Source organism: Bombina bombina, chromosome 11 (assembly GCF_027579735.1).
Source record: "Bombina bombina isolate aBomBom1 chromosome 11, aBomBom1.pri, whole genome shotgun sequence".
Classification (NCBI taxonomy): domain Eukaryota; kingdom Metazoa; phylum Chordata; class Amphibia; order Anura; family Bombinatoridae; genus Bombina; species Bombina bombina.
Window position 1 is genome coordinate 167600605 of NC_069509.1, and position 25429 is coordinate 167626033.

The following is a 25429-nucleotide window of genomic DNA, read 5'->3' on the forward strand; positions in this document are numbered from 1 at the left end:
TATAACACAGGTATGCCGGGCTATGAATGTAGAAAAAAATTACAAGATCCGATGATATAGAGAATGTCCCTTTTAAATTGGGTAATAATAATTATTATTTATCAGTTGCTGGTTATTAGAGGCCTATATGCTAATGCTGAATCCATTATAAAGGTGAAATGTTCTCTATAATAATATCATTTTCTCTCACACTCGCCTAAACACTACGATAATTTTATGTCCCTTTAAAACACCATATTGATCTTTGTTTCCATCTCACTTTTAATTTGATTGTATATAAAATGTTTAGCATCATTAAAACAAGAAAGAGATCTGAAAACACAAACTAATGCTGAATATGTCAGTGTATTAATACAGTGCTTTACATTCTTGTAGAATTCCACAATCCACAGAGTGCTCTGACTGCGACTGATTACATCAGGGCACACACCGTTCTATTGAGTCGCAAAGCTCTCACAGCGAACCACTTACATCGCTGGTTACAGACAGCGGACACCTCTCTAGCCCACCAGCCGGACCAGGAGATTCATCCCAAGGTGCTTTTCTTTATTTACAGGCTTTGCACTATAGATATAGATTATAAGACAATATTTACTATCATTTATTTAAAGTGATGGTAAGCTTTAGCTAATCAAATGCCATATATGTAAGCTTTGCAATTAAAAAAAGTATATGTGTGTACCTCCCTTTTTTTTTTATCTATCCGTGAAAACGGTTAAATCCGTGCCTATAGTAATGCTTCTATAACAATGTTATGCCAGCCCACTAGGATTAACTTTTTTTTTTTTAAATGACAATTACAATGAGCATCTAATCGGTGTGTGTGTCATATGAAACTTGAAATCCAGCCCTTTGAAAGCCGTTAGGAAGCCTATGTAGAGAGTGGGTGGGACTGCTCTCTGTCACAGCCCAGCCAAGAGGAAATGAAGGGGGGCGGAAGAACAGAAGATACCAAGTAGGATTATAAATCTTGTAATATAAAATATATATACAATTTAAAAAAAATGCAGTTTTGCTTGTGCACTAATATGTTTTTCAGTGTAACATTCTTAAAGTCTGAAATTTACCATCACTTTAAACCTGTTGGCTGCCAAAGAGAGATGCAGTAATCTGAATGTGAAGGGGTTAATGGACAAATTATAACATGAATCTGCTGCATGAAAAAGCAAGTGTATTAAAGGGACACTAAACGGCTAAATTGGATAGAGTTTGAGGACAGGGTGGTACCATATATCCTCCCCTGCTCCTGTTAGATGGCGAACATTATTAAGAATGAATGGGACTGTTTTGTTCCTCTCTTCTCCCTTTAACAAATCATTCCCACTCCTGGACTCTCAATGGAGTTGTGAGGTTCCGTCCCTAAAAGGGATGGCGCTATCTTCATCATTGCTAACGTATTACTATCCCGTTTAAGGATAGCTCTTTGTTTTAAGAGCCCATGGATAAAGGATGGAAACTCTGTTAAGAAAGTTGTTTCAACCGGAGGCGACCGTTGCCGCGGTTGCTGGGGAAACTACCTTCTGGTATGACTCCTTATAGGATTGATTGAGGTGGGGAGGTTCTCTCGATGTTCCTCAGGAAAGATTTACGGCCTTGAGGGTTGCTAATTCTTTTATCTGTGATGCTATTAGGCAGATTATTCACCTAAATGCTAAGTCTTCAGTTTTTTCTGTTCAGGCCCGTCGGGCTCTGGCTAAAGTCATGGTCTATGGATATGACTTCTAAGTCTAGACTTCTTTCCCTCCCCTTTAAGGGAATGATTTTGTTTGATCCAGGCCTGGACTCAATTATCTCCACGGTCACAGGGGGCAAGGGGCCCTTCTACCGCAAGAGAATATTTACGAGTCTAAGGGACAATTTTCGTTCTTTTCGTTTTGATAAAGCCCATATCAGCAGTCTTCCTCTAAGCCTGAGCAAACCAAGAGCTCTTGGAAGCCAGCTCAGTCCTGGAATAAATCCAAGCAGAGCAAGAAGCCTGCTGAGTCTAAGTCGGCATGAACGGGCGGTCCTCGGTCCTCTTCTGGATCGTGTAGGGGGCAAACTGTCGCTCTTTTCAGTCGCTTGGTTCAGGGATGTGAAGGATCCATGGGTCCTGGAGGCCATAGCTCAGGGTTACAAGATAGGTTTCAAGTCTCAGCTGACCAGAAAGGAGGGAAGCCTTTCTGGGGTGCGTACGGGATCTGTCCTCTTAGGAGTTATTGTCCCGGTGCCTATCGCTGTGAGAGGTTTGGGATACTATTTAAACCTTTTCGTAGTTCCAAAGAAGGAGGGAACTTCTGTCCGATTTGGACCTGTAGTGCTTAAACAAGTTTTAAAATGTCCCCTCGTTCAAGAGGGAGACAATTGGTCCATTATTCCCCTTGTTCGAGTAGGGCACCATAGATCTGAAGGATGCTCCCTTCACGTACCAATCCTCAAGGACCACTTCCAGTTCCTAAGGTTTGCGTTCCTGGACCAGCCCTTCCAGTTTATTGATCTTCTGTTTGGTCTAGCTGGTATAGAGGTGAGCATAGCTGCCTTCCAAGTAGTTGACCCGGGTTTGATTCCTGGCTAACGCAGCATTCTGCAAGAAGTTTTGCGGAGAGTCTTCTTCGATCCCATGGATGGAAGATAAATCTAGAGAGAGTTCTCTTGTATCAAGCACCAGGGTAGAATTCTCTGGTACTATAATAGTCTCCATGGACATGAGAACAACAACAGACCAGAGACGTTGCTCAACATGTCTTGCCCTCCAGACTTCCTTAAGGCCACCTTTGGCTTGGTGTATGGAGGTGATTGGTCTCATGGTGTCCAGCATGGACAGCATTTCCGTTGCCAGGTTTCACCTCAGACTGTTGCAACTGCGCATGCTGAAGAACTACTTCCTAGTGTAGAGGCTCGAATCAAGCAGGCATCAGTGATACTGATTGTTCCGTCTTGTATCCTTCGCGAACTAGTGGGGATGTCGTTATCTCCTCCGTAGAAGTAACCTTGTCGCAGGGATCTGCTGACCAAGGTCTCTTTGTTCATCTATGTCTAGATCTCTGAGGCTGATTGCGTGGAGATTGAACGCTTAGTCCTAGCCAAGAGAGGGGTTTCTGAGAGTGTTATTTTTACTCTCATTCAAGCTTGTAGCTGGTTGCTCGTCGCATCTATCATAAGGTGTGGAGGACCTACTTATTCTGTTCTCCAGGATGAACTGGAGAAAAGCGTTTCTGCAAGCCCCCTGAGGGGACAGATTTCAGCCCTGTCTGTATTACTGCACAAGAGGTTCGCTGAGCTTCCTGATGTGCAGTCACTTGTTAAGGCTCTGCTAGGATCAGACCTGTGTTTAGATCTATTGCTCCTCCTTGGAGTTTGAATCTTGTTCTTTAGGTTTTGCACAGGCTCCGTTGGAGCCTATGCATGAAGTAGACATTAAACTATTGTCTTGGAAGGTTTCTTTTCTACAGGCTATTGCTTCTGCGCACAGAGTATCTGTGATTTCTGCCTTGCAATGCATCCCTCCTTATTTGGCTTTCCATGCTGAAAAGGTTGTTCTTCAAACCAAGTTAGGTTTTCTTCCTAAGGTTGTGTCAATTCGCAACATCAATCAAGAGATTGTGGTTCCTTTCTACGTAATTCTGGATGTGGTTTGTGCCTTGAAGTCCTATCTTCAGGCCACGTAGGAATTTAGACAAGCTTCTTTCTCTGTTTGTTCTCTTTCCGGGAAGCGTGGGGGTCAGAGGGCCTCTTCGACTTCCTTATCTTTTTGGCTGAGGAGTGTTCTCTGTTTCGCATGAGTCGGCGGGACATAAGCCTCCTCTGAGGATTACGGCTCATACAACTAGAGCTGTGGCCTCTTCTTGAGCCTTTAAGAACGAGGCTTCTATGGAGCAGATTTATAAGGCGGCTACTTGGTCCTCGTTACATTCTTTTGCAACATTTTACAAATTTTATGTTTTTGCTTCGGTGGAAGCAGTTTTTGGGAAAGGTTCTGCAGGCTGTGGTGCCCTCAGTATAGGGTCTGCATCCTTTTTCATTCAGTGTACTCCTAGAGCTTGGATATTTGTTCCCACAAGTAATGAATGAAGCAGTGGACTCTCCTCCCATTAAGATGGAAAACATAAATTATGCTTACCTGATAATTTCATTTCCATCTGTGGGAGGAGAGTCCACTGCTCCCGCCCGTTTTTACAGGGGGCGGACCTAAATTTAATATTCTTCTGGCACTTTTTTATACCCTGATATTTCTCCTACTGTTCCTTGTTCCCTTGGCAGAATGACTGGGGATGAGGGAAGTGGTGGGAGGTATTTAAGCCTTTGGCTGGGGTGTCTTTGCCTCCTCCTGGTGGCTAGGTTCTTAATTCCCACAAGTAATGAATGAAGCAGTGGACTCTCCTCCCACAGATGGAAATGAAATTATCAGGTAAGCATAATATGTTTTTACTATGGGCCAGATTACAAGTGGCGCGCTATCGTTAGCTCCAGCGTGATAAACAATATCGCGACCACGTTAACTTGTGCACATATTACAAGTTGAAAGTAAACGCGTTTGCTCGAGCACAAACATTTAAGGAGCGTCAGGTTAAAAAAAAAAAAAAAAAAGTGCACTAAACTAAACAAATACATTAAAATAAACAGTTACACTTATATAAAAATTATCTGCTAATAATATTCATATAAATATTAATAAAAAATTGTTATAAGGGTTCAAAGGTATATGGTATGTGGCCATGCATGTGGGGCTATATATGTACAGACATATATAAACATATATATTTTTTTAATATTAATGTTTGATATGTTTTAATGTGTATTTACCGTAAATATTACATTCCAATGTTCTTAGTATTTTAAAATATATATATACATTTTTAGTAAAAAGAAAATTTTCTTCTATGTGAAGAACATTGGAATGTAAAATATTTATAACTACATTTGGGTTTAGCGCAGTTGATCTAACGCTATGTTGGATTAGCGATAGTGATAAGTGTTGTTTGTTTTTTAATAGCGGATTCTATTAAAGTCTACGTAGAGGAGAAGTTAACGTGGTCACAATATCCAAAGTCCTGATTGTTGCGCATGTTGGGTTTAGTTTTTAGTGTGGTGCATGATGGGATCTAATTTCAAGTAATGTATCCAGAGTTGTTAATGCCACATACAAGGAAAGTCCTTGTATCTATAAATCTGTCACAAAAGCTGACCATCCCTGGTTGTAAATTTAAAGGGGCTTATTTTAAGAGAGATGCAGATCTTGCCAGGTTTATGTAGGCAATGAAGGCTTGGCTGGAGGTGAAGTGTAATAAACAAGTTATTTGTGTGAAACACATCTGAGAAAATAATTCACAGGGCAGATATGACGTCTTGCATCCAAACACACCTACACACTGCAGTAAATGCTAAAATAGAATATTTCAGCTATGATTATGACCGGGGTGGAGTAATACATTTAACTTGTTTAGTAGTAAAGCATTAAGCACTCTCCCTGATGTACACAAAAATAGAATTTGTAAACGGTGTCATATTGGATCACACTCAATATTACTTAAAGGAACAGTCAACACAGTAGATTTGTATAATCAACAAATGCGTGATAAGAAGACAGTGCAATAGCCCTTAGTCTGAACTTCAAATGAGCAGTAGATTTTTTCTTTCTGACACATTAAAGTTATGTCTATTTCCACTCCTGTATCATGTGACAGCCATCAGCCAATCATAAATGCATATACGTATATTCTGTGAATTCTTGCACATGCTCAGTAGGAGCTGATGACTCAAAAAGTGTAAATATAAAAAGACTGTGCATGTTTTTTTAATGGAAGTAAATTAGAAAGTTGTTTAAAATTACATGTTCTGTCTGAATCATGAAAGTTTAATTTTAACGTGACTGTCCCTTAAAGGGACAGTACACTGTAAAATTGTTTTTATATGAATGTATTTTCAATGACTTGTTATACCAACTGCAGAGAATAAAATGTATGAAAAATTGCATTTTTCGGTTTATTTGTGTATATGAAATAGCTGGTTTTGTGGTTTTAAACCACAGCCTATTACAATGGGTTGAGCTTCAGGTAATATCGGATCTCATTATGTTATCACTTTGTGTACACACACTTGCTTCCTTATCTTATATTTGTCTAGAAAACTAAAGCTCAATACTTAGAGAGAACAATGGAAAATTATCATTTTATTACTTAAAGGGACACTGAACCCACATTTTTTCTTTCATGATTCAGATACAGCAAGCAATTTTAAGCAACTTTCTAATTTACTCCTATTATCAATTTTTCTGTTATCTTGCTATCTTTATTTGAAAAAGAAGGCATCTAAGCTATTTTTTTTATCAGAACCCTGGATAGCACTTGTTTATTGGTTGGTTAAATTAATCCAATCAGCAAGGACAACCCAGGTTGTTCACCAAAAATGGGCCAGCATCTAAACTTACATTCTTGCTTTTCAAATAAAGATACCAAGAGAATGAATAAAATTTGATAATAGGAGTAAATTCGAAAGTTGCTTACAATTGCATGCTCTATATGAATCGCAAAAGAAAAAAAATTGGGTTCAGTGTCCCTTTTACTATCATGCCCCCCCACTGAGAGTCTAACTTCTTCTGCTGGCTGTGTTTACTTAGGCTATTCAATAGAATATACTCCAGTATAGAAACTTTCAGTATAGGTTGGGATACCACAGGCTAAATCGGCTATTTAAAATGCCAAAATAGTGGTAAAGGAGCTACTTGTAAACAATTTGAAACACTCCAGCAGGTAAAATGAATCATTGGGAACAATTTAAAGGGGAGAATTCTTTTGGGTGAACTGTCCCTTTAAGGATAGAATTTTGGTCTAAGGATGGATGACCGTTACTAGTGGTGTTACTCAAGGGTCAGTTCAGGGGCCTGTTTTGGTTAATATATCAGTGATATTAGTAGTGGGTTGTTTGCAGGTGATACAAACATTTGTTACAGAGGTGATATTCAAGAGGGGGTAGACAGAATGAGCAGTGATATTAGAAAACTGGGATTGGGGAAAAAGTGGAATCTATAATTCAACTTCACAAATTGCAGTATTATCTGTTAAAGTTTAATAACCCAAATGGTTAATTGTAGACTCACAGTATAAAATAGAGAATCTGGCATTAGGAATTATTATTTGGCAAACAAAGCAATATTGCAGCAGGTTAACCCCGTAGGATGTTTGTATATATAGGAAGTCATTCTATATATAACTAGTTAGACTTCTTCCTGAATATTGGGACCATGGTTTATATTTAATAATGTGCGATCGGACATGATACGATGTAGCCGCACATCGATAAATGCCGACAGCATTGCCACCCCCTGCAGATTTGCGGCCAATTGGCCGCTAGCAGGGGGTGTTTATCAACCCGATCGTATTCAATCGGGTTGAACCGGAAACAAGGGGCCTCAAGCTCCATACGGCCTCATATCGCCAGAAGGATATTTTAAAGGGACATCATTTTTTCTTTCATGGTTCGGATACAGGATGCAATTGTAAACAACTATCTAATTTACTTCTATTATCTAATTTACTTCTATTATCTAATTTACTTCTATTATCTAATTTGCTTCTATTATCTAATTTGCTTCTATTATCTAATTTGCTTCTATTATCTAATTTACTTCTATTATCTAATTTACTTCTATTATCTAATTTACTTCTATTATCTAATTTACTTCTATTATCTAATTTACTTCTATTATCTAATTTGCTTCTATTATCTAATTTACTTCTATTATCTAATTTACTTCTATTATCTAATTTACTTCTATTATCTAATTTACTTCTATTATCTAATTTACTTCTATTATCTAATTTACTTCTATTATCTAATTTACTTCTATTATCTAATTTACTTCTATTATCTAATTTACTTCTATTATCTAATTTACTTCTATTATCTAATTTACTTCTATTATCTAATTTGCTTCTATTATCTAATTTACTTCTATTATCTAATTTACTTCTATTATCTAATTTACTTCTATTATCTAATTTGCTTCTATTATCTAATTTACTTCTATTATCTAATTTACTTCTATTATCTAATTTGCTTCTATTATCTAATTTACTTCTATTATCTAATTTACTTCTATTATCTAATTTGCTTCTATTATCTAATTTACTTCTATTATCTAATTTACTTCTATTATCTAATTTGCTTCTATTATCTAATTTGCTTCTATTATCTAATTTACTTCTATTATCTAATTTACTTCTATTATCTAATTTACTTCTATTATCTAATTTACTTCTATTATCTAATTTACTTCTATTATCTAATTTACTTCTATTATCTAATTTGCTTCTATTATCTAATTTACTTCTATTATCTAATTTACTTCTATTATCTAATTTACTTCTATTATCTAATTTACTTCTATTATCTAATTTGCTTCTATTATCTAATTTGCTTCTATTATCTAATTTACTTCTATTATCTAATTTACTTCTATTATCTAATTTGCTTCTATTATCTAATTTACTTCTATTATCTAATTTACTTCTATTATCTAATTTACTTCTATTATCTAATTTACTTCTATTATCTAATTTGCTTCGTTTTTCTTGGTATATTTTGTTAAGAAGCATGGAGGAAATCTCAGGAGCGTGCACGTGTCTGGAGAACTAAATGTCAGCAGTTTTGCAAGAATGTTATCCATTTGCACGAGCACTAGAGGGCAGCTCATGTAGTGCACCAGATGCCTACCTAGGTATCTCTTCAACACACAATAACATGGGAACAAAGCAAATTTTGATAATAGAAGTAAATTCTATTCTCTGTCTGACTCACAAAATACATTTTTAGAAACAATTTAAGAGGCTGCTAAACTAGTACGTGGCTTTGAGCACTAGATGGCAGCAGTGTTTGCAATAAAGTTATACATATAGTGCTCAAGACACGTGCACGCTCCTGAGCCTACCTTGGTATGGTCTCAAGAAGGAAAGAAGAATACCAAGAGAGGTAACTTTGATAATTGAAGTTGGAAAGGTTTTTTTTTTTCATTATTAATTATTAATTGTTCATTCTTTCTCAATCATGAAGGTTTAATTATATTTTTATGTATCTTTAAAGACATATACTGTATATATATATGTAATTTACATTATTTTGCAGTCCAGGGACATACTCTTTGAAAAGCTGCTGAAGTATGGTTATATTTCCTTTGTTGTGGCCAAGATATAAATTAGCTCCTGTGCTGATTAAGCCTTTACTATTTAAAGGACCACTCAATGCAGTAGAATTACATAATTAACAAGTACATAATAACAAGACAATCCAATAACACCTACTCTGAATTTCAAATTAGCAGTAGATTTTTTTTGACAAATTTATTTTTTCTCACATTTTCCGGCCCCCTGTATCATGTGACAGACATCAGCCAATCACAGACTAGTATACGTATACCCTGTGAGCTTTTGCACATGCTCAGTAGGATCTTGTTCACCAGAAAGTGTGAATATAAAAAGACACAATTTGATAATGGAAGTAAATTGGAAAATGTCTTAAAACTGCTGCTCTATCTGAGTTATAAAAGTTTATTTTGACTTGAGTGTCCCTTTAACATGTTGCAGGGTCATGTTCTGAATTTCCCAGTATCAGACCTCCCTTCTGTCCCTATTGGCTAAGGACAATCCCTAATTCGTTGCTCTGTGTTGCTCGGATGTCCCTATTAGACCTGCCCATAGACCACCCAGATATGCCCACTGGTTAACCAGAAATGCCCATAATCTCACTTACTACCCCCCTGTGACCCCCAATATCTACTATTTCTATTGAAAATTTCTTTTTTTTTAGTTTTTTTTTAAGGTTTCATACTCAGAAAATATAATCAGAAGCTAATTTTAACATTTATCGCTCCAGAAACGTAAAATATATAATAAACAACAAAACAGATGAACTTACTAAACTTACTCCTTGGCAAACTATCATTAGAGCTGTAGGACTGACTAATAATTCCAATTGCAATTGCAAATTTTAAAAAACATCACTTTTTGAAACTGAAATCTCTTTTTTAGAGAAAAGGAATTATTCATTAAATAACAAAACGATTATTGTTATTAAATTATATATATATATATATATATATATATATATATATATATATATATATATATATATATATATATATATATGTGTGTGTGTTAAATCAACGTAAACATAAAAAGAAACAGAATGTGTGAAAACAGCAATTTACTTGATTATTGCAAAATTAGCCACTACCTGTAGCTGAAAAGGGAGTAGACATGCTAAGAACTTAAGTTGCATTCTGCCTCTTCTGAGCATGGGCAAGAAACTGACTTCCTGTCTCTCTCTCTCTCTCTCTCTCTCTCTCTCTCTCTCTCTCTCTCTCGCTTTCCCTGAACAGTAAACCAGCTTGTGCTACTCTAGAAGACATGTAACCTCAAGGCTAGACCAGCCTTGTTGTAGAGACCCCAGCTCCATTGTAGGGCTGTGGCAGGAACTAATGGACACTGCACAAATTTAGTTTAAAAAACAAAAAAGTTAAATTCTTTTAAAATGATGAATACTACATATTTCAATGATTTCTATTGAGTATAAGCAACTGCTTAGTGTTTTTTTATTACCACAATGAAACAGACTGTTTAATATGCTTTTCAAGGAGTATGTCCATTGACTGCAAAAATATTACACATTTTAATAAAAAAAATGACCATTTCAAATGCTTCTAAAACATATTTTTTTTGTGCAGAACTTTTGCGGTTCAGGGCTTATTTAGCGATATATACTATTCATATATAAAATCACTATACTGTCTCTTTAACAGCTACTATCCCAGTTCAAACAGAATGGAAAAACCTCTTAAATAAAATATGATCTTTTATGTTGATTTACATTTTTATAACCTCTTTAATGTCTAACTGAAGGGCAAATACTGAGAAAGCAGTCATTTTGTAGTGACTCATTAACTTGAGCTGTAAATAGAGAAGAACAATGTTTATTAAGAAGTTGTGTTATGAAAACAGACGAAAGGGACAGTCTAGGCAAAAATAAACGTTCATGATTCAGATAGGACAGCAATTTTAAACAACTTTCCATTTTACTTTTATCATAAAATGTGCTTTGTTCTCTTTGTATTATTTGTTGAAAGCTAAACCTAGGTAGGCTCCTATGCTAATTTCTAAGCCCTTGAAGGCCAAGGCCACCTCTTATCTCAGTGAATTTTGACAGTTTTTCAGTTAGACAGCGCTAGTACATATGTGCCATATAGATAACATTGTGCTCACTCTTGGGCCCCTATTTAAGAAAGGTCTTGTGGACCTGATCCGACACTGCGGATCAGGTCCGCAAGACCTCGCTGAATGCGGAGAGCAATACGCTCTGCATATTCAGCATTGCACCAGCAGCTCACAAGGGCTGCTAGTGCAACGCCGCCCCCTGCAGACTCGTGGCCAATTGGCCGCCAGCAGGGGGGTGTCAATCAACCCGATCGTAGTCAATCTGGTTGATTTCTGGCGATTCCTGTCCGCCTGCTTTAGACCGCTGCTTCATAACTGGTGCTTGTTAAATGGGCCCCTTGGGGAGTTATCTATGAGTCAGCACTGATTGTCTAAAATTCTGTCAAAAGAACTGAAATAAGGGGGCAGTCTGCAGAGACTTAGATACAAGGTAATCACAGAGGTAAAAAGTGTATTAATATAACATTGTTGGTTATGCAAAACTGGGGAATAGGTAATAAAGGGATTATCTATCTTTTTAAACAATACTTTATAAATCCCTGGTAAGACCTCACCTTGAGTATGGAGTGCAGTTCTGGAGACCGATCGCAAAAAAAGATATTGCAGAACTAGAAAAAAGTTCAGAGAAGGGCCACAAAGCTAATAAGGGGAATGGAGAATTTAAGCTATGTGGAGATGCTAGCCAAGCTGGGTCTGTTTTCTCTAGAAAAATTGTGCTTGAGGGGTGACGTGATTACTTTATATAAATGTATTCAAGGCCCATATACAAAGATGGCAGAAGCTCTGTTTATTCCAAAAAAATTGCTTGTTACAAGAGGTCACAATTTAAGGTTGGAGGAAAGGAGATTTAATCTCCGGAAACGGAAACATTTTTTTACTGTAAGAGCAATAAAATTGTGGAACTCATTACCAAAGGAGGTAGTGAATGCCAGTATGTACCAAACAAACAAAGGAGCCTGGCTAACAGAAAGGATACTTTCACAAATCTTCACCAACCTCTCGGTTCAGGGGCATCCATGAAGGGAAAACACACACCTGGTCAGTATACTAAAAACAGGATCTTTATTGGAGTGGATAAAAACAAAGTAGGAGACAAGGCTCCATTAAACAGGAGAAAAGGCTACAGCTTGACTGACTGCAGACATGTTTCGCGTGTGTCTACACGCTTGTTCACTGCTGTCTGTCAGCTGTACAATTTGCCTCTATTTAAAGAGGCCTGTCTCAATTAAAATCAAATTTGCATTTAACCCTTTCCCTTCTAGTTTGATTGATGGTACACAGAGTCAGATGAGAAACAAAGTCAGATACTAAGATCATATACATATAAATAGTTAACACTGGAAAGACTAAGAAAAACTCTATATGGGTAAATATTGGATGTTTTAAGGCTGTATAAGGTTAAAGAGCTCTTAATATTTTCTACAAATATACCTGATTAATGAATTCTTACTTGGATTTATTAAATAAATAAATTAACATCGCTCTCCTTATTAATACCATTAGGGTGACTGGTTTTTAACTCAAAAATCCACTTTGCTTCCTTAAAATTGAGTCTATATTCCCTGTTACCCCCTCTTTTATGTTTCTTCACATAATCAATTGCCTGTATACAAAGCAATGAAGCATCCCCCTGATGCATATTTTTAAAATGTCTTGAGACCGGTGTATCCCTGTCTGGGTCCTCAATGTCTCGTATATGTTCTAGAGCCCTATCTTTGACACAGCGTTTCGTTCTACCAACGTATTGGATCTGGCACCCCCTACAGGTCAGGAGATATATGACATGTGTTGATTTACAATTTAGACTAAATTTAATGTCATATTCACGGCCTGTTACTGTAGACTTAAATTTGGTTCCCTCTTTTATATAGTCACATGTTTTGCATCTCTGTGCTTTGCATTTGAAGAACCCTAATCTATTAGGTAACCATGTTTTTTTATGTACAAAGGGTAAATCAGATGGGGCTACCATATTCCCAATGGTGAGACCCTTTCTTGATACAAATTTGCAGCCTTCTCTTGTGATCTCTTCTAAACCTGAGTCTACAGCTAAGATGGGCAAACTCTCCTTTATAATGTTGCAAATTTTATTGAACTCCAGACTGTAGGGGGTGCTAAAGACAATTTTATTTTTTGTAATTTTTCCCTTTTTGTATTTGTCTCCATGCTGGTTTTTATATGCACGGATCTCTGGAAGTGGTAAGCGCCAACCTTCTTTTCTCTTTTGTTTGCAGTGAATGCCAGTACCCTAGATACATTTAAAAATTGTTTGGATACATTTTTGGCTAGAAAAAAAAAAATCATGGATATGATTACTTGTATTAAATGGGTCACCTTTTAGTGTGATTAATTTAAGATTTGTATAGGTTGAACTCGGTGGACTTCGGTCTTTTTTTAACCTCATCTACTTTGTTACTATGTTAATAACAGTTTTCAAGTAGACTGTCCCTTTAAGGTTTAAATGTATATTTTCTAGGAAGAAGAGCAGATTGCTGTAATAAAACATTTGGATAGGAAGATTAAACAGCTTTACGAGAGTCTTCAAGGAAATACCTTGTGCCTTATCCTTTTCCCTGGTAAAAACAGGTTAGTATGTTATGTCTGATCTTGTAAACATTAAACACTGTATGTGATCAGGGTTATATAAGCCTCATAAACTAGTGAGAACAACCTAAAGGCACTGGGCGGAAACTTATTTGTCTCTCTTGTTTATAAATATCACGCAACGTCCCACGTACTGTTATAGGATTGTTTTTTTTAATTGTTTTTTTTCACCTTTATTATGTGGCTAGTTGATTTAATCCAGTCAGTCATAAAGGAACATACAATACTTTTTAATTATCAAGGCGTTTCTGTAGTCTTACAATAAAGTAACATACTTATTGAGTGTGACAATGTTCAGAATGCATTAACACCGTGTTTGCTTGTTTTTCAAGTAGGAAACTTCCACCAACTTTTACTTTAGTGGGAGTAAGCAAGGCTGGCCACTGTCAATTTGTTTGCTAAACTTGCATTGTTTGCAATATCTTATCACCTCTGCTGAGGCCAACTAGGGAAGGATATGCAGCAGGGTTAGGCGTGTGAGGCCTGCATTGTGAGCTTTTAGTTCTCAAAACTCACAATTTTCAGAGTTAAATTACAGGAAAAGGAGGTAAATAATTAAAGTAAAGAGCAAATGTGTTTACAACACATAATTAAACCTTTTATGTTGATATTCCTTTTAAGGGAGATTTCTGGTATAATAAAATGTGCTCATTTATTGGACCATTTTATTCTTAAACAAGGGCTCTTTGTGATCCCGGGAAAAAGGGGAACTAAGATTGCGTGCAGAGGTTTTTATGGGCCTAGTAAAAAGCAGAACTGAGAGTTTGTGCTGTGGGTACTTCCTGTGTGTGGCCACAATGCACCAGAGCCCTTTGGAGTGGCAATGAGGAGAAGAGAAAAATTCCCAGCAACGTTCCCTAAACCTGCACAATTTTAGTTACTATATTATCACCTGCGTGTTTAATAACCATGTGGCCCTTAAAGGGACATGAAACCCAAAATGCAAAATGTTGTCTTTTTAGGATTCAGGTAGAGCATGCGATTTTAAGCAACTTTCCAATTTACTTCTATTATCAAATTTGTTTCATTCTCTCTGTATTCTTTGTTGAAGGAGCATAAGGGCACTACTGGGAGCTAGCTGAACACACCAGAGGAGAGCCAATGACAAAAGGCATATAATGTGCATTCACCAATCAACAGCTAGCTCCCCATAGAGCATTGCTGCTCCTGAGCATGCCTAGGTATGCTTTTTAACAAAGGATACCATGTGAACAAAACAAATTAGATAATTTAAGTACATTGGAACGTTGATTAAAACCACATGCTCTGTTGAAATTATTAAAGTTTCATTTTGACTTTACTGTCCGTTTAAGGCTTCTAAAATATTGATTTGCTGCCCACGACTAGTGCTGCTGATTGAAACAACTGCAGTTTATGCTCGGTACGAACAGTGTTCCTTAGGCTACTTGGTATGCTCTTCAACCAAGAATACCAAGAGAATGAAGCAAAGTAGATAATAGAAGTAATTTGGAAAGTTGTTTAAAATTGCATGCTCTATCTGAATGATGAATGTTTAATTTTGACATTACTGTCCCTTTAAGTTAATAATTTTGGCAATGATTATTTTAAAGGGACACTGAACCCAAATGTTTTCTTTCATGATTCAGATAGAGCATTTACCCACCAATAAGCAAGAATAACCCAGGCTCTCAACCAAAAATTGGCCGGCTCCTATGCATCACATTCCTGCTTTTTAACTAAAGATAGCAAAAAAATGAAGACAATTTGATAATAGGAGTAAATTAGAAAGTTGCTTAAAATTCCGGCTCTATCTGAATCATAAAAGAAAACATTTGGGTTTAGTGTCCCTTTAAATGAGTTTTGGAACTAAATCAATCTAGAAGCAAACAGCAATCCATTCAAGGTCTCCTTATAAAACTGTGTACATTTTATTAATCATTATGCTCTAGCTAACTGAAAACAGTATTTAAAGGGTTAAAACATAACAAATTCATAATCACATAGTTAAAGTTTTAAAGATTAAAACTCAGCAATTCTTACCTTGAAACAAAGCTTTAATATTTAGTAAAATTATGTTTTAATTTCCCTTGTAAACGGCCGTAACAACCACCCATAAATGTAGGCTGTATTTACACATAATGTACGCCATTCCCTCCTCCAATGGCGCTGCAGCACTGATCCCCTAATTAGCATATTTACATAACGGCTTCTCCTCAATCTCGGCATGCACAATCTAATGTGTAGGCAGTCGCATGCGCAATAAAATGTTAAAATGCAGTCCGCTGTTTTTGTGTTTGGTCTTCAGCGCTCTGGTGTGCCACTCCACTCCTATGTCACGCACCTCTTGGTCGGCATCCAGCGAGGAGGTGATGATATTGCGGCAGCTGAAAATCCAGGAGAGAACATAGATATGCGCATGCATTGTCTAAAGTTAGTGTAAATGCGCTTGCGGGGACTCCATCATAGTTCTACCTAGATAGAACGCTGTAATTAGACTGCATAATGAACCAAAAGAGGGTTTGGCAGAATTTGTATTTTCAAGTCCAATTTTCAGGAAATTGGCTAATAGGTGTTATTTGATGACTTGAACAACTAAATATGATATTTAAAAAAATTATTTTTTGGGGGGGTTTACTATCCCTTTAAAGTGATCTTAAACACGCTTGCCATGGGCTCCCAAGAGTGGCCAAATAACAAAATCGGTAACCTTTGTTCTCACAACACTAGCTTTTTCAGCTTTTATAGGGAGCGTGGGGGCAAATACAATATTAACAAAAAAACTAGAAATGTTTACTGACCCTTGTAGAACAGTAAAATAAGTGCAGACGTAGGTAACAGGAAGTAGCATTTAGTAACTAGTTTTATTTTCTCTTCTAGTGACACTGCAGAACTTCCTGGACTCGGCCTGATGGGAATAAAATCTGAATAAAGTTATGGCTAATCAATTCATATTTTAGAACTATTTTTAAAATAAAAAAAAAATAAACATCTTCTACAAACTACTGGGAATTGATGTAAGTTAATAATAATAATTATGTGTCTTAACCCTTTAAAATGAATCTGCTGATCTTGCCTAACTGCTTCAGGGTTGCTGATGTTAATTCGGTTTTTGGAGCGTAAACCCAAATTGATTTTTTTAAAGATGTTTATCACCAAGTGCCTATTGTACCTGTGATGTTTTTCTATTGTCCCTTTAAATAAAAAAATATAGTTTTTCTTTTAAAACTATAATAAAACTTTAATGCTGAAGTAGAATCAATTCATAAGGAGTGTCATTTATTAAGTAATAGAATTGCAGCTAATGATGAACAGGTTCCCCACCCCTGACTTAGGTCTTCCACATTTTTGTCCAGTAAAAATAGTCTAGGTTAGATTACAAGTGGCACCTTCATTTTTTTATCACTCATGAGCGGCAATGGTAAAAAATAAGCACTCTCAAGTTACCACTGGTATTACAAGTTAGCGTGCGAGGGAAAGACTCATGGGAGCTAACTAAAGGACTTCGGATATCAAGACTGCACTAATTGCCTCTCCCCATAGACTATTATGGGACTCGCTAAAAAAAACCTTTTCATTTTATCGCTCACAGACTAACCTGAAACTGCACTAAAGCAGAAGGTGAATTAGTAATACAGCACATTCCTACGTAGTACGTTATTCACCTAGAAGAAATTATTTGTATTTTTAAATATATATTTCTATATATATCTGTATATTTTTTAGTAAAATACGGTATACAGTATATCTATATGAATATATACACATATATATCGATAGATATTTGAAAATGAAATTAACATTTTTTTTTCTAAATGAAAAAGGAATTTCATGTATTTCTTTTAAAAACGCACAAAAATATTAAAATTGTTATAAAATGATATTGCATATTTCAAGTTACTTGACTGGGAATAGATCAAAAGTGTATATACATGTCTATAGGTGTATTTATAGACACATATATCGGAGCCCTTTCTAGTCAAACACCTTGCCATATAGTATATGGTGCGCTACAGTGATATCGCCCTCACTAAACCTTCTCTGGTAAATCTGATTTGCCATGGACTTGTAATATCAAGTTGAGCTCTAATGTTAGCGAGGTTCAGCAATACGGCTTATAGAGTCCCTCGCTCTCATTATCCAGCCACTTGTAATCTACAGACCTTAGTGAAGGAACTGAAAATCCTCAGCAAAATAAGACAAAGGTGCACTAGCCATAGGAGGAATTTTAGATTTACAACAAAGGGGAAACCAACTCTTAGCACTTACAAATCTACTAGCCAATTAAAGAACATGTGTTGATTAGGCGCACAACATTCAAATGCACCAGCTCTCACGCTCCTCAGCAAACATCCACTGAACAGATAGGATCATATGCATAGTCTACACCTTCTGTTAGATTTGTGCTTTCTCCCAGTTATTTCCTCACTACATTGTTGTATTTGGCTAATTGCAGTGACTGGCACTTGTCTAATTAAATTATCATTTGCAAGAGACATCTTTATTTATTCGCCTGGTATCAATTGCAGGTTCCATGTTATTGCTCCAAATCCTCTCTTTTTATAGAACTTGAATAAAGGGGCATAAAGTGGGAATATAAAATACAATCGCATTCTAGCACCGGCTGATCGGATTACTTCACCAGTGCTCAGATTTCATTAATGTGCATTAAAGGGACAGTCTACACCAGAATTTTTATTGTTTTAAAAGATAGATAATCCCTTTATTAACCATTCCCTAAATTTGCATAACCAACACGGTTATATTAATATACGTTTTACCTCTTTGATTACCTTGTATCTAAGCCTCTGCAAACTGCCCCCTATTTCAGTTATTTTGACAGACTTGCATTTTAGCCAATCAGTGCTGACTCATAGGTAACTCCACGTGCATGAGCACAGTGTTATCTATATTGCACACATGAACTAACTCCCTCTAGTGGTGAAAAACTGTCAAAATGCATTCATATAAGAGGGCGGCCTTCAAGTTTTAAGAAATTATCATACAAACCTCCTAGGTTTAGCTTTCAACTAAGAAAACAAAGAGATCAAAGCAAAATTGGTGATAAAAGTGAATTGGAAAGTAGTTTAAAATTACATGCCCTGTCTGAATCATGAAAGTTTATTTTGGACTAGACTGTCCCTTTAAAATGTCACCTTTATGTCCCTTTAAAAGTGATATACCAGATAAAAATCCCCCATTTGTTCTTCTTTAGTGAGGTTATTTTGTACTCAAGGGCAACTCACTGGGGAGAATTTGTGATGTTAAAATAAGATGCAGACAGTGGCACTGAGGCCTTAGGCAGACCAAGAGACATTGTAATATCAAGTTGCACTACAAAGGAAATGACCTGGGGTTGTAAAGTATACTCTGTAATAGGGCAGGAGCAATACTCACGTACGTCTGAACTTCTTAGCATTCAATGTATGGATAAAAAGGTGGGCGGTTAAATACAGTTCTAGGGTCAGCAATGCATCACATGCTCTAAGCAATAATGTAGCCACCAATCAGCAAGTGCTACCCAGGTGCTAAACAAAAAATGGGCCAGCTCCTAAGCTTACATTCCTGCTTTTTTCAAATAAAGATACCAACGCCTAGATTTAGAGTTCTGCGTTGGCCGTCAAAAGCAGCGTTAAGGGGTCCTAACGCTGCTTTTTACCGCCCGCTGGTATTTAGAGTCAGCCAGGAAAGGGTCTAACGCTCACTTCATAGCCGCGACTTTTCCATACCGCAGATCCCCTTACGCCAATTGCGTATCCTATCTTTTCAATGGGATCTTCCTAAAGCCGGTATTTAGAGTCTTGGCTGAAGTGAGCGGTAGAGCCTCTACCGACAAGACTCCAGCCGCAGAAAAAAGTCAGTAGTTAAGAGCTTTCTGGGCTAACGCCGGTTCATAAAGCTCTTAACTACTGTGCTCTAAAGTACACTAACACCCATAAACTACCTATGTACCCCTAAACCGAGGCCTCCCCACATCGCCGCCACTATAATAAAAATTTTTAACCCCTAATCTGCCGACCGCACATCGGCGTCACCTACATTATACCTATGTACCCCTAATATGCTGCCCCTAACATCGCCGACCCCTACATAATATTTATTAACCCCTAATCTGCCCCCCCCCCCCAACGTCGCCGATACCTAACTACACTTATTAACCCCTAATCTGCCGACCGGACCTCGCCGCCACTCTAATAAATGTATTAACCCCTAAACCGCCGCACTCCCGCCTCGCAAACCCTATAATAAATAGTATTAACCCATAATCTGCCCTCCCTAACATCGCCGCCACCTAACTTCAAGTATTAACCCCTAATCTGCCGACCGGACCTCGCCGCTACTATAATAAATGTATTAACCCCTAAAGCTAAGTCTAACCCTAACACCCCCCTAACTTAAATATAATTTTATTCTAACGAAATAAATTAACTCTTATTAAATAAAGTATTCCTATTTAAAGCTAAATACTTACCTGTAAAATTCGACGAATGAAGGTTCCTTTAAGTGACTTCATCCAAGATGGCGTCCCTCGATCAGGAATGTGAGCTCAATCTGAATGGCTGATTGGATCAGCCAATCCGATTGAACTTGAATCTGATTGGCTGATTCAATCAGCCAATCATATTTTTTTTAGCTTAATTCCGATTGGCTGATAGAATCCTTGGATGACGTCACTTAAAGGAACCTTCATTCGTCGGGTAGTCGTCGTTGAAGAAGGATGTTCCGCGCCGGAGGTCTTGAAGATGGAGCCGCTCCTCGTCGGATGGATGAAGATGTCTGCCGGTCCGGATGTCCTCTTCTGCCCGGATAGGATGAAGACTTCTGCCGCTCCGGATGTCTTCTTTTGGTCCATCGGTGCTCAGCTGGGTGAAGACGACTCAAGGCAGGGAGATCTTCAGGGGGGTAGTGTTAGGTTTATTTAAGGGGGGTTTGGGTTAGAGTAGGGGTATGTGGGTGGTGGGTTGTAATGTTGGGGGGTGGTATTGTGTTTTTTTTTTACAGGCAAAAGAGCTGATTTCTTTGGGGCATGCCCCACAAAAAGCCCTTTTAAGGGCTGGTAAGGTAATAGAGCTGTTAACTTTTTTAATTTAGATTAGGGTAGGGAATTTTTTTTATTTTGGGGGGCTTTGTTATATTATTAGGGGGCTTAGAGTAGGTGTAATTAGCTTAAAATTCTTGTAATCTTTTTTTATTTTTTGTAATTTAGTGTTTGTTTTTTTTGTAATTTAGTTTATTTAATTGGATGTAATTGTAGTTAATTTATTTAATTAATTTATTGATAGTGTAGTGTTAGGTTTAATTGTAACTTATAGTGGGGTAGGAAGGGGCGCTGAACCGCAATCTGGAAATGTATATAACTTAAGACCTTTGCATTAATTTATATTTAGTTGGTGTAGAGAATACCAATATTAAATCTTATATGAGGTGTGATGGTAAAATAAAATAATATAATAATCTTCTATCTTTTAGTTGGGGTAAAGAATACCAATAATAAGTTCAAGGTGTGATGATAAAATAAATTAGTATAATAATCTTCTATTTTTTCAGTGGTAATATAATGTGTGCTGCGTAGAAAGCTACTTAGTGAAAGTGTTAATCTTTTAGTTAGGGTAGACAATACCAATAATATGAGGTTCAGGTATGATGATAAAATAAAATAGTATAATAATCTTCTATCTTTTCAGTGATAATATATAATGTGTGCTGCGTGGAAAGCTGCTTAGTGAAAGTGTTAATGAAAGTTAAAACATGCTCATTTCTCCTTGTTTATGTAAGGAAAAAAAAATAAAATAATTAAATCGTGAGAGTAAATAGGTGTGAAATTAGTGTTAGAGCAGTAAGTTTAAAGTGACTCTATGCCACCAGGTAGATCTTTTGTGTATATAGTATACGTGCAGTATGGATGATAATTGTTGTAGTGAAAAGTAGGGGTGCAAAAAAAAAAAAAATATATAGTTAAATATATTTGTGATTAAATTAGTACTGGGAACTAGGGATCCTCACAAATTATTTTTTTTTTAATCTTGAAAAAGGCTCTGTTGCCGATACGCGTTGATCCGCCCTGCAGCTACAGACAAACTTGGCACCCAGGACCGTTGTCTCTAACAGGAGGTTTGAAATAAGAAATCCCTGTTAGTTAATGTACAGCGAGAGGAGCCACATACTGAAAAATATTTAAAAGGAATGAAGTGCGCGCACTTAATTTAAACAAGGAGAACCTCTGATTAGTCACAAAGAACCCACGTGACTCTATTGCCGAACCGGACAGCTGATATATCAAACACTGACAGGAAAAGTAAGAATACACGGAGGAGCGTTTTTTATACATAAAGGTACTGTGTGACATCTCTAATTGGAAACTTTTAAAGGAACTACAAAAAAGGAAAGACTGTGGGTAAACACCTGCTAGGAAAAGCCCTCTAATTAAAGCTTGCAACACTGTGTTTAATAAGACACACAACATTTTGAAAACACTCATTACAGACTATCAATACAGAAAAAGCTTATCATTGTTTTTACCATTGGTTCATACTGGTGTAGGAAAGCTAACTATACTTATCAATCTGCAATGGTTTATTGTTACTGTATCAACCTATGCTAGGAAAATCCCTCTAATTAAAGCTTGCTACACTGTGTCTAATAAGACACACACCACTTTGAAACACCTGTTACATACTACCAACACAGAAAAGGCTTGTCATTGTTTTCAATATTAATTCATACTAGTGTTTGATAACTAACTCCTCTTATCAATTTATAGTGGTTTATTGTTACTGTATCAACTTATGCCTCTACTAGTTTATTATATGCCCATCATCTAACATATTAGCAGCTATTGGAGTCTTTTCTATCAGAATTGTAGTTTTAAATTAGAATTGTAGTTTTTAATGCATTTATAACACCGGTGTTATTAAGTTTTTAGAATCTAATTTTTTAGAACATTACTGTTTAATATTTTATTGCTATTAATGTCTGTAAGGAATTTTTATTTCTTAGTATGAACTTACTTAATAAATTAACATTATAACACTAATCTGCATACTATCCCTGTTTTTCTCATTTTTAATTAGGATCCATATTTTTTACCTAAAATCAAAAATTTGTGAGGATCCCTAGTTCCCAGTACTAATTTAATCACAAATATATTTAACTATATTTTTTTTTTTTTGCACCCCTACTTTTCACTACAACAATTATCATCCATACTGCACGTATACTATATACACAAAAGATCTACCTGGTGGCATAGAGTCACTTTAAACTTACTGCTCTAACACTAATTTCACACCTATTTACTCTCACGATTTAATTATTATTATTTTTTTTCCTTACATAAACAAGGAGAAATGAGCATGTTTTAACATCATTAACACTTTCACTAAGCAGCTTTCCACGCAGCACACATTATATATTATCACTGAAAAGATAGAAGATTATTATACTATTTTATTTTATCATCATACCTGAACCTCATATTATTGGTATTGTCTACCCTAACTAAAAGATTAACACTTTCACTAAGTAGCTTTCTACGCAGCACACATTATATTACCACTGAAAAGATAGAAGATTATTATACTAATTTATTTTATCATCACACCTTGAACTTATTATTGGTATTCTTTACCCCAACTAAAAGATAGAAGATTATTATATTATTTTATTTTATTATACCATCACACCTCATATAAGATTTAATATTGGTATTCTCTACACCAACTAAATATAAATTAATGCAAAGGTCTTAAGTTATATACATTTCCAGATTGCGGTTCAGCGCCCCTTCCTACCCCACTATAATTTCTTTTTTTCAAAAACTTTAGGTGTAGTCACTTGTGAGAAGACTACACTAGTGAAGGAGGCTATATCTGGAGTGAGTTAGATTGTTCAAATTACCCTATCTATACTATTAATTGTAACTTAGGTTAGGATTTATTTTACAGGTAATTTTGTAATTATTTTAACTAGGGAGCTATTAAATAGTTAATAACTATTTAATAGCTATTGTACCTAGTTAAAATAAATACAAAGTTGCCTGTAAAATAAATATAAATCCTAAAATAGCTACAATATAATTATTCGTTATATTGTAGCTATATTAGGGTTTATTTTACAGGTAAGTATTTAGCTTTAAATAGGAATACTTTATTTAATAAGAGTTAATTTATTTCGTTAGAATAAAATTATATTTAAGTTAGGGGGGTGTTAGGGTTAGACTTAGCTTTAGGGGTTAATACATTTATTATAGTAGCGGCAAGGTCCGGTCAGCAGATTAGGGGTTAATACTATTTATTATAGGGTTTGCGAGGCGGGAGTGCGGCGGTTTAGGGGTTAATACATTTATTAGAGTGGCGGCGAGGTCCGGTCGGCAGATTAGAGGTTAATAAGTGTAAGTAAGGTAGCGGCGACGTTGGGGGGGGGGGCAGATTAGGGGTTAATAAATATTATGTAGGTGTCGGCGATGTTAGGGGCAGCAGATTAGGGGTACATAGGTATAATGTAGGTTGCGGCGGTGTGCGGAGCGGCAGATTAGGGGTTAATAATAATATGCAGGGGTCAGCGATACCGGGGGGCGGCAGATTAGGGGTTAATAAGTGTAAGGTTAGGGGTGTTTAGACTCGGGGTTCATGTTAGGGTGTTAGGTGCAGACTTAGAAAGTGTTTCCCCATAGGAAACAATGGGGCTGCGTTAGGAGCTGAACGCTGCTTTTTTGCAGGTGTTAGGTTTTTTTTCAGCCCAAAATGCCCCATTGTTTCCTATAGGGGAATCGTGCACAAGCACGTTTTTCCAGCTAGCCGCTACCGTAAGCAACGCTGGTATTGAGAGTTGAAGTGGCGGTAAATATGCCTGTACGCTCCCTTTTTGGAGCCTAACGCAGCCCTTCAGAGAACTCTAAATACCAGCGTTGTTTAGAAGCAGCGCTAGAAAAAAAACACACGTAGCTAACGCACCCCTTTGGCTGCAAAACTCTAAATCTAGCCGCAAGAGAGCAAAGAGTAAATTAGAAAGTTGCCTAAAATTGCTGCTCTATTTGAATCATGAAAGAAAAAAATTGGCTTTAGTGTCCCTTTAAACTGTAAAGCATAACAAACACTAAGATACAAAATGTACTTTATTTGTAATTTAACAAAAAGCATGTTAAGAACTTTGTAATATTTCTATTAACTGTAAGAAGACAACATTATGGCTTTAGATATTGTGAATCACAATTATTCAAAACACATTTTTTGGGGACTGATCTCAGTTGTCAACAAACGAGATGAAATGCCAAATGATAATTCCAATCACAAAAACACAATTGGCTTCCCATTTAAAAAGACAGAAGTACGGTACAATACAATTATGAAAATTAGATTATGAAACAAAAATACTTTAACAGGATTGCTAAACACCATTTGTAGATGTTATTGGGATTTCAGTTTCCTTGCATTTCTTACAGATCTCTTGAACTCATACATATACACATGCCTAATGCCGACAGACTATACAATAGCGAATAGTACTCTCAAATATGTTGAAAGGGCCAGTTTTACTCTTATTATCTGCTCAGCATTTTGCACGCTAGTAAAATGTAATGCAACATTATTTAAACTGTGTGTTAAAGGAAAGCTGATGGGGGATTTTGTAAAGTGCTATTTTTACTGTTTAGCAACTGCTACTTATTGACCCAAGTGTTTAATCCC

At 36.4% G+C, this 25429-nt stretch overlaps 1 protein-coding gene across 1 annotated transcript in view; it reads left to right on the plus strand.

The window, feature by feature from the left end:
• Window positions 1–16990, plus strand: part of REXO5 (RNA exonuclease 5) — an 83289-nt gene extending 66299 nt beyond the window's left edge. The window contains exons 18-20 of the mRNA XM_053694343.1: window positions 376–536; window positions 13660–13769; window positions 16626–16990. Of these exons, the coding sequence (XP_053550318.1) occupies window positions 376–536; window positions 13660–13769; window positions 16626–16677 (323 nt within the window). The 3' untranslated portion in view covers window positions 16678–16990. The remainder of the gene's footprint in view (window positions 1–375; window positions 537–13659; window positions 13770–16625) is intronic.
• Window positions 16991–25429: the final 8439 nt, after the last annotated feature.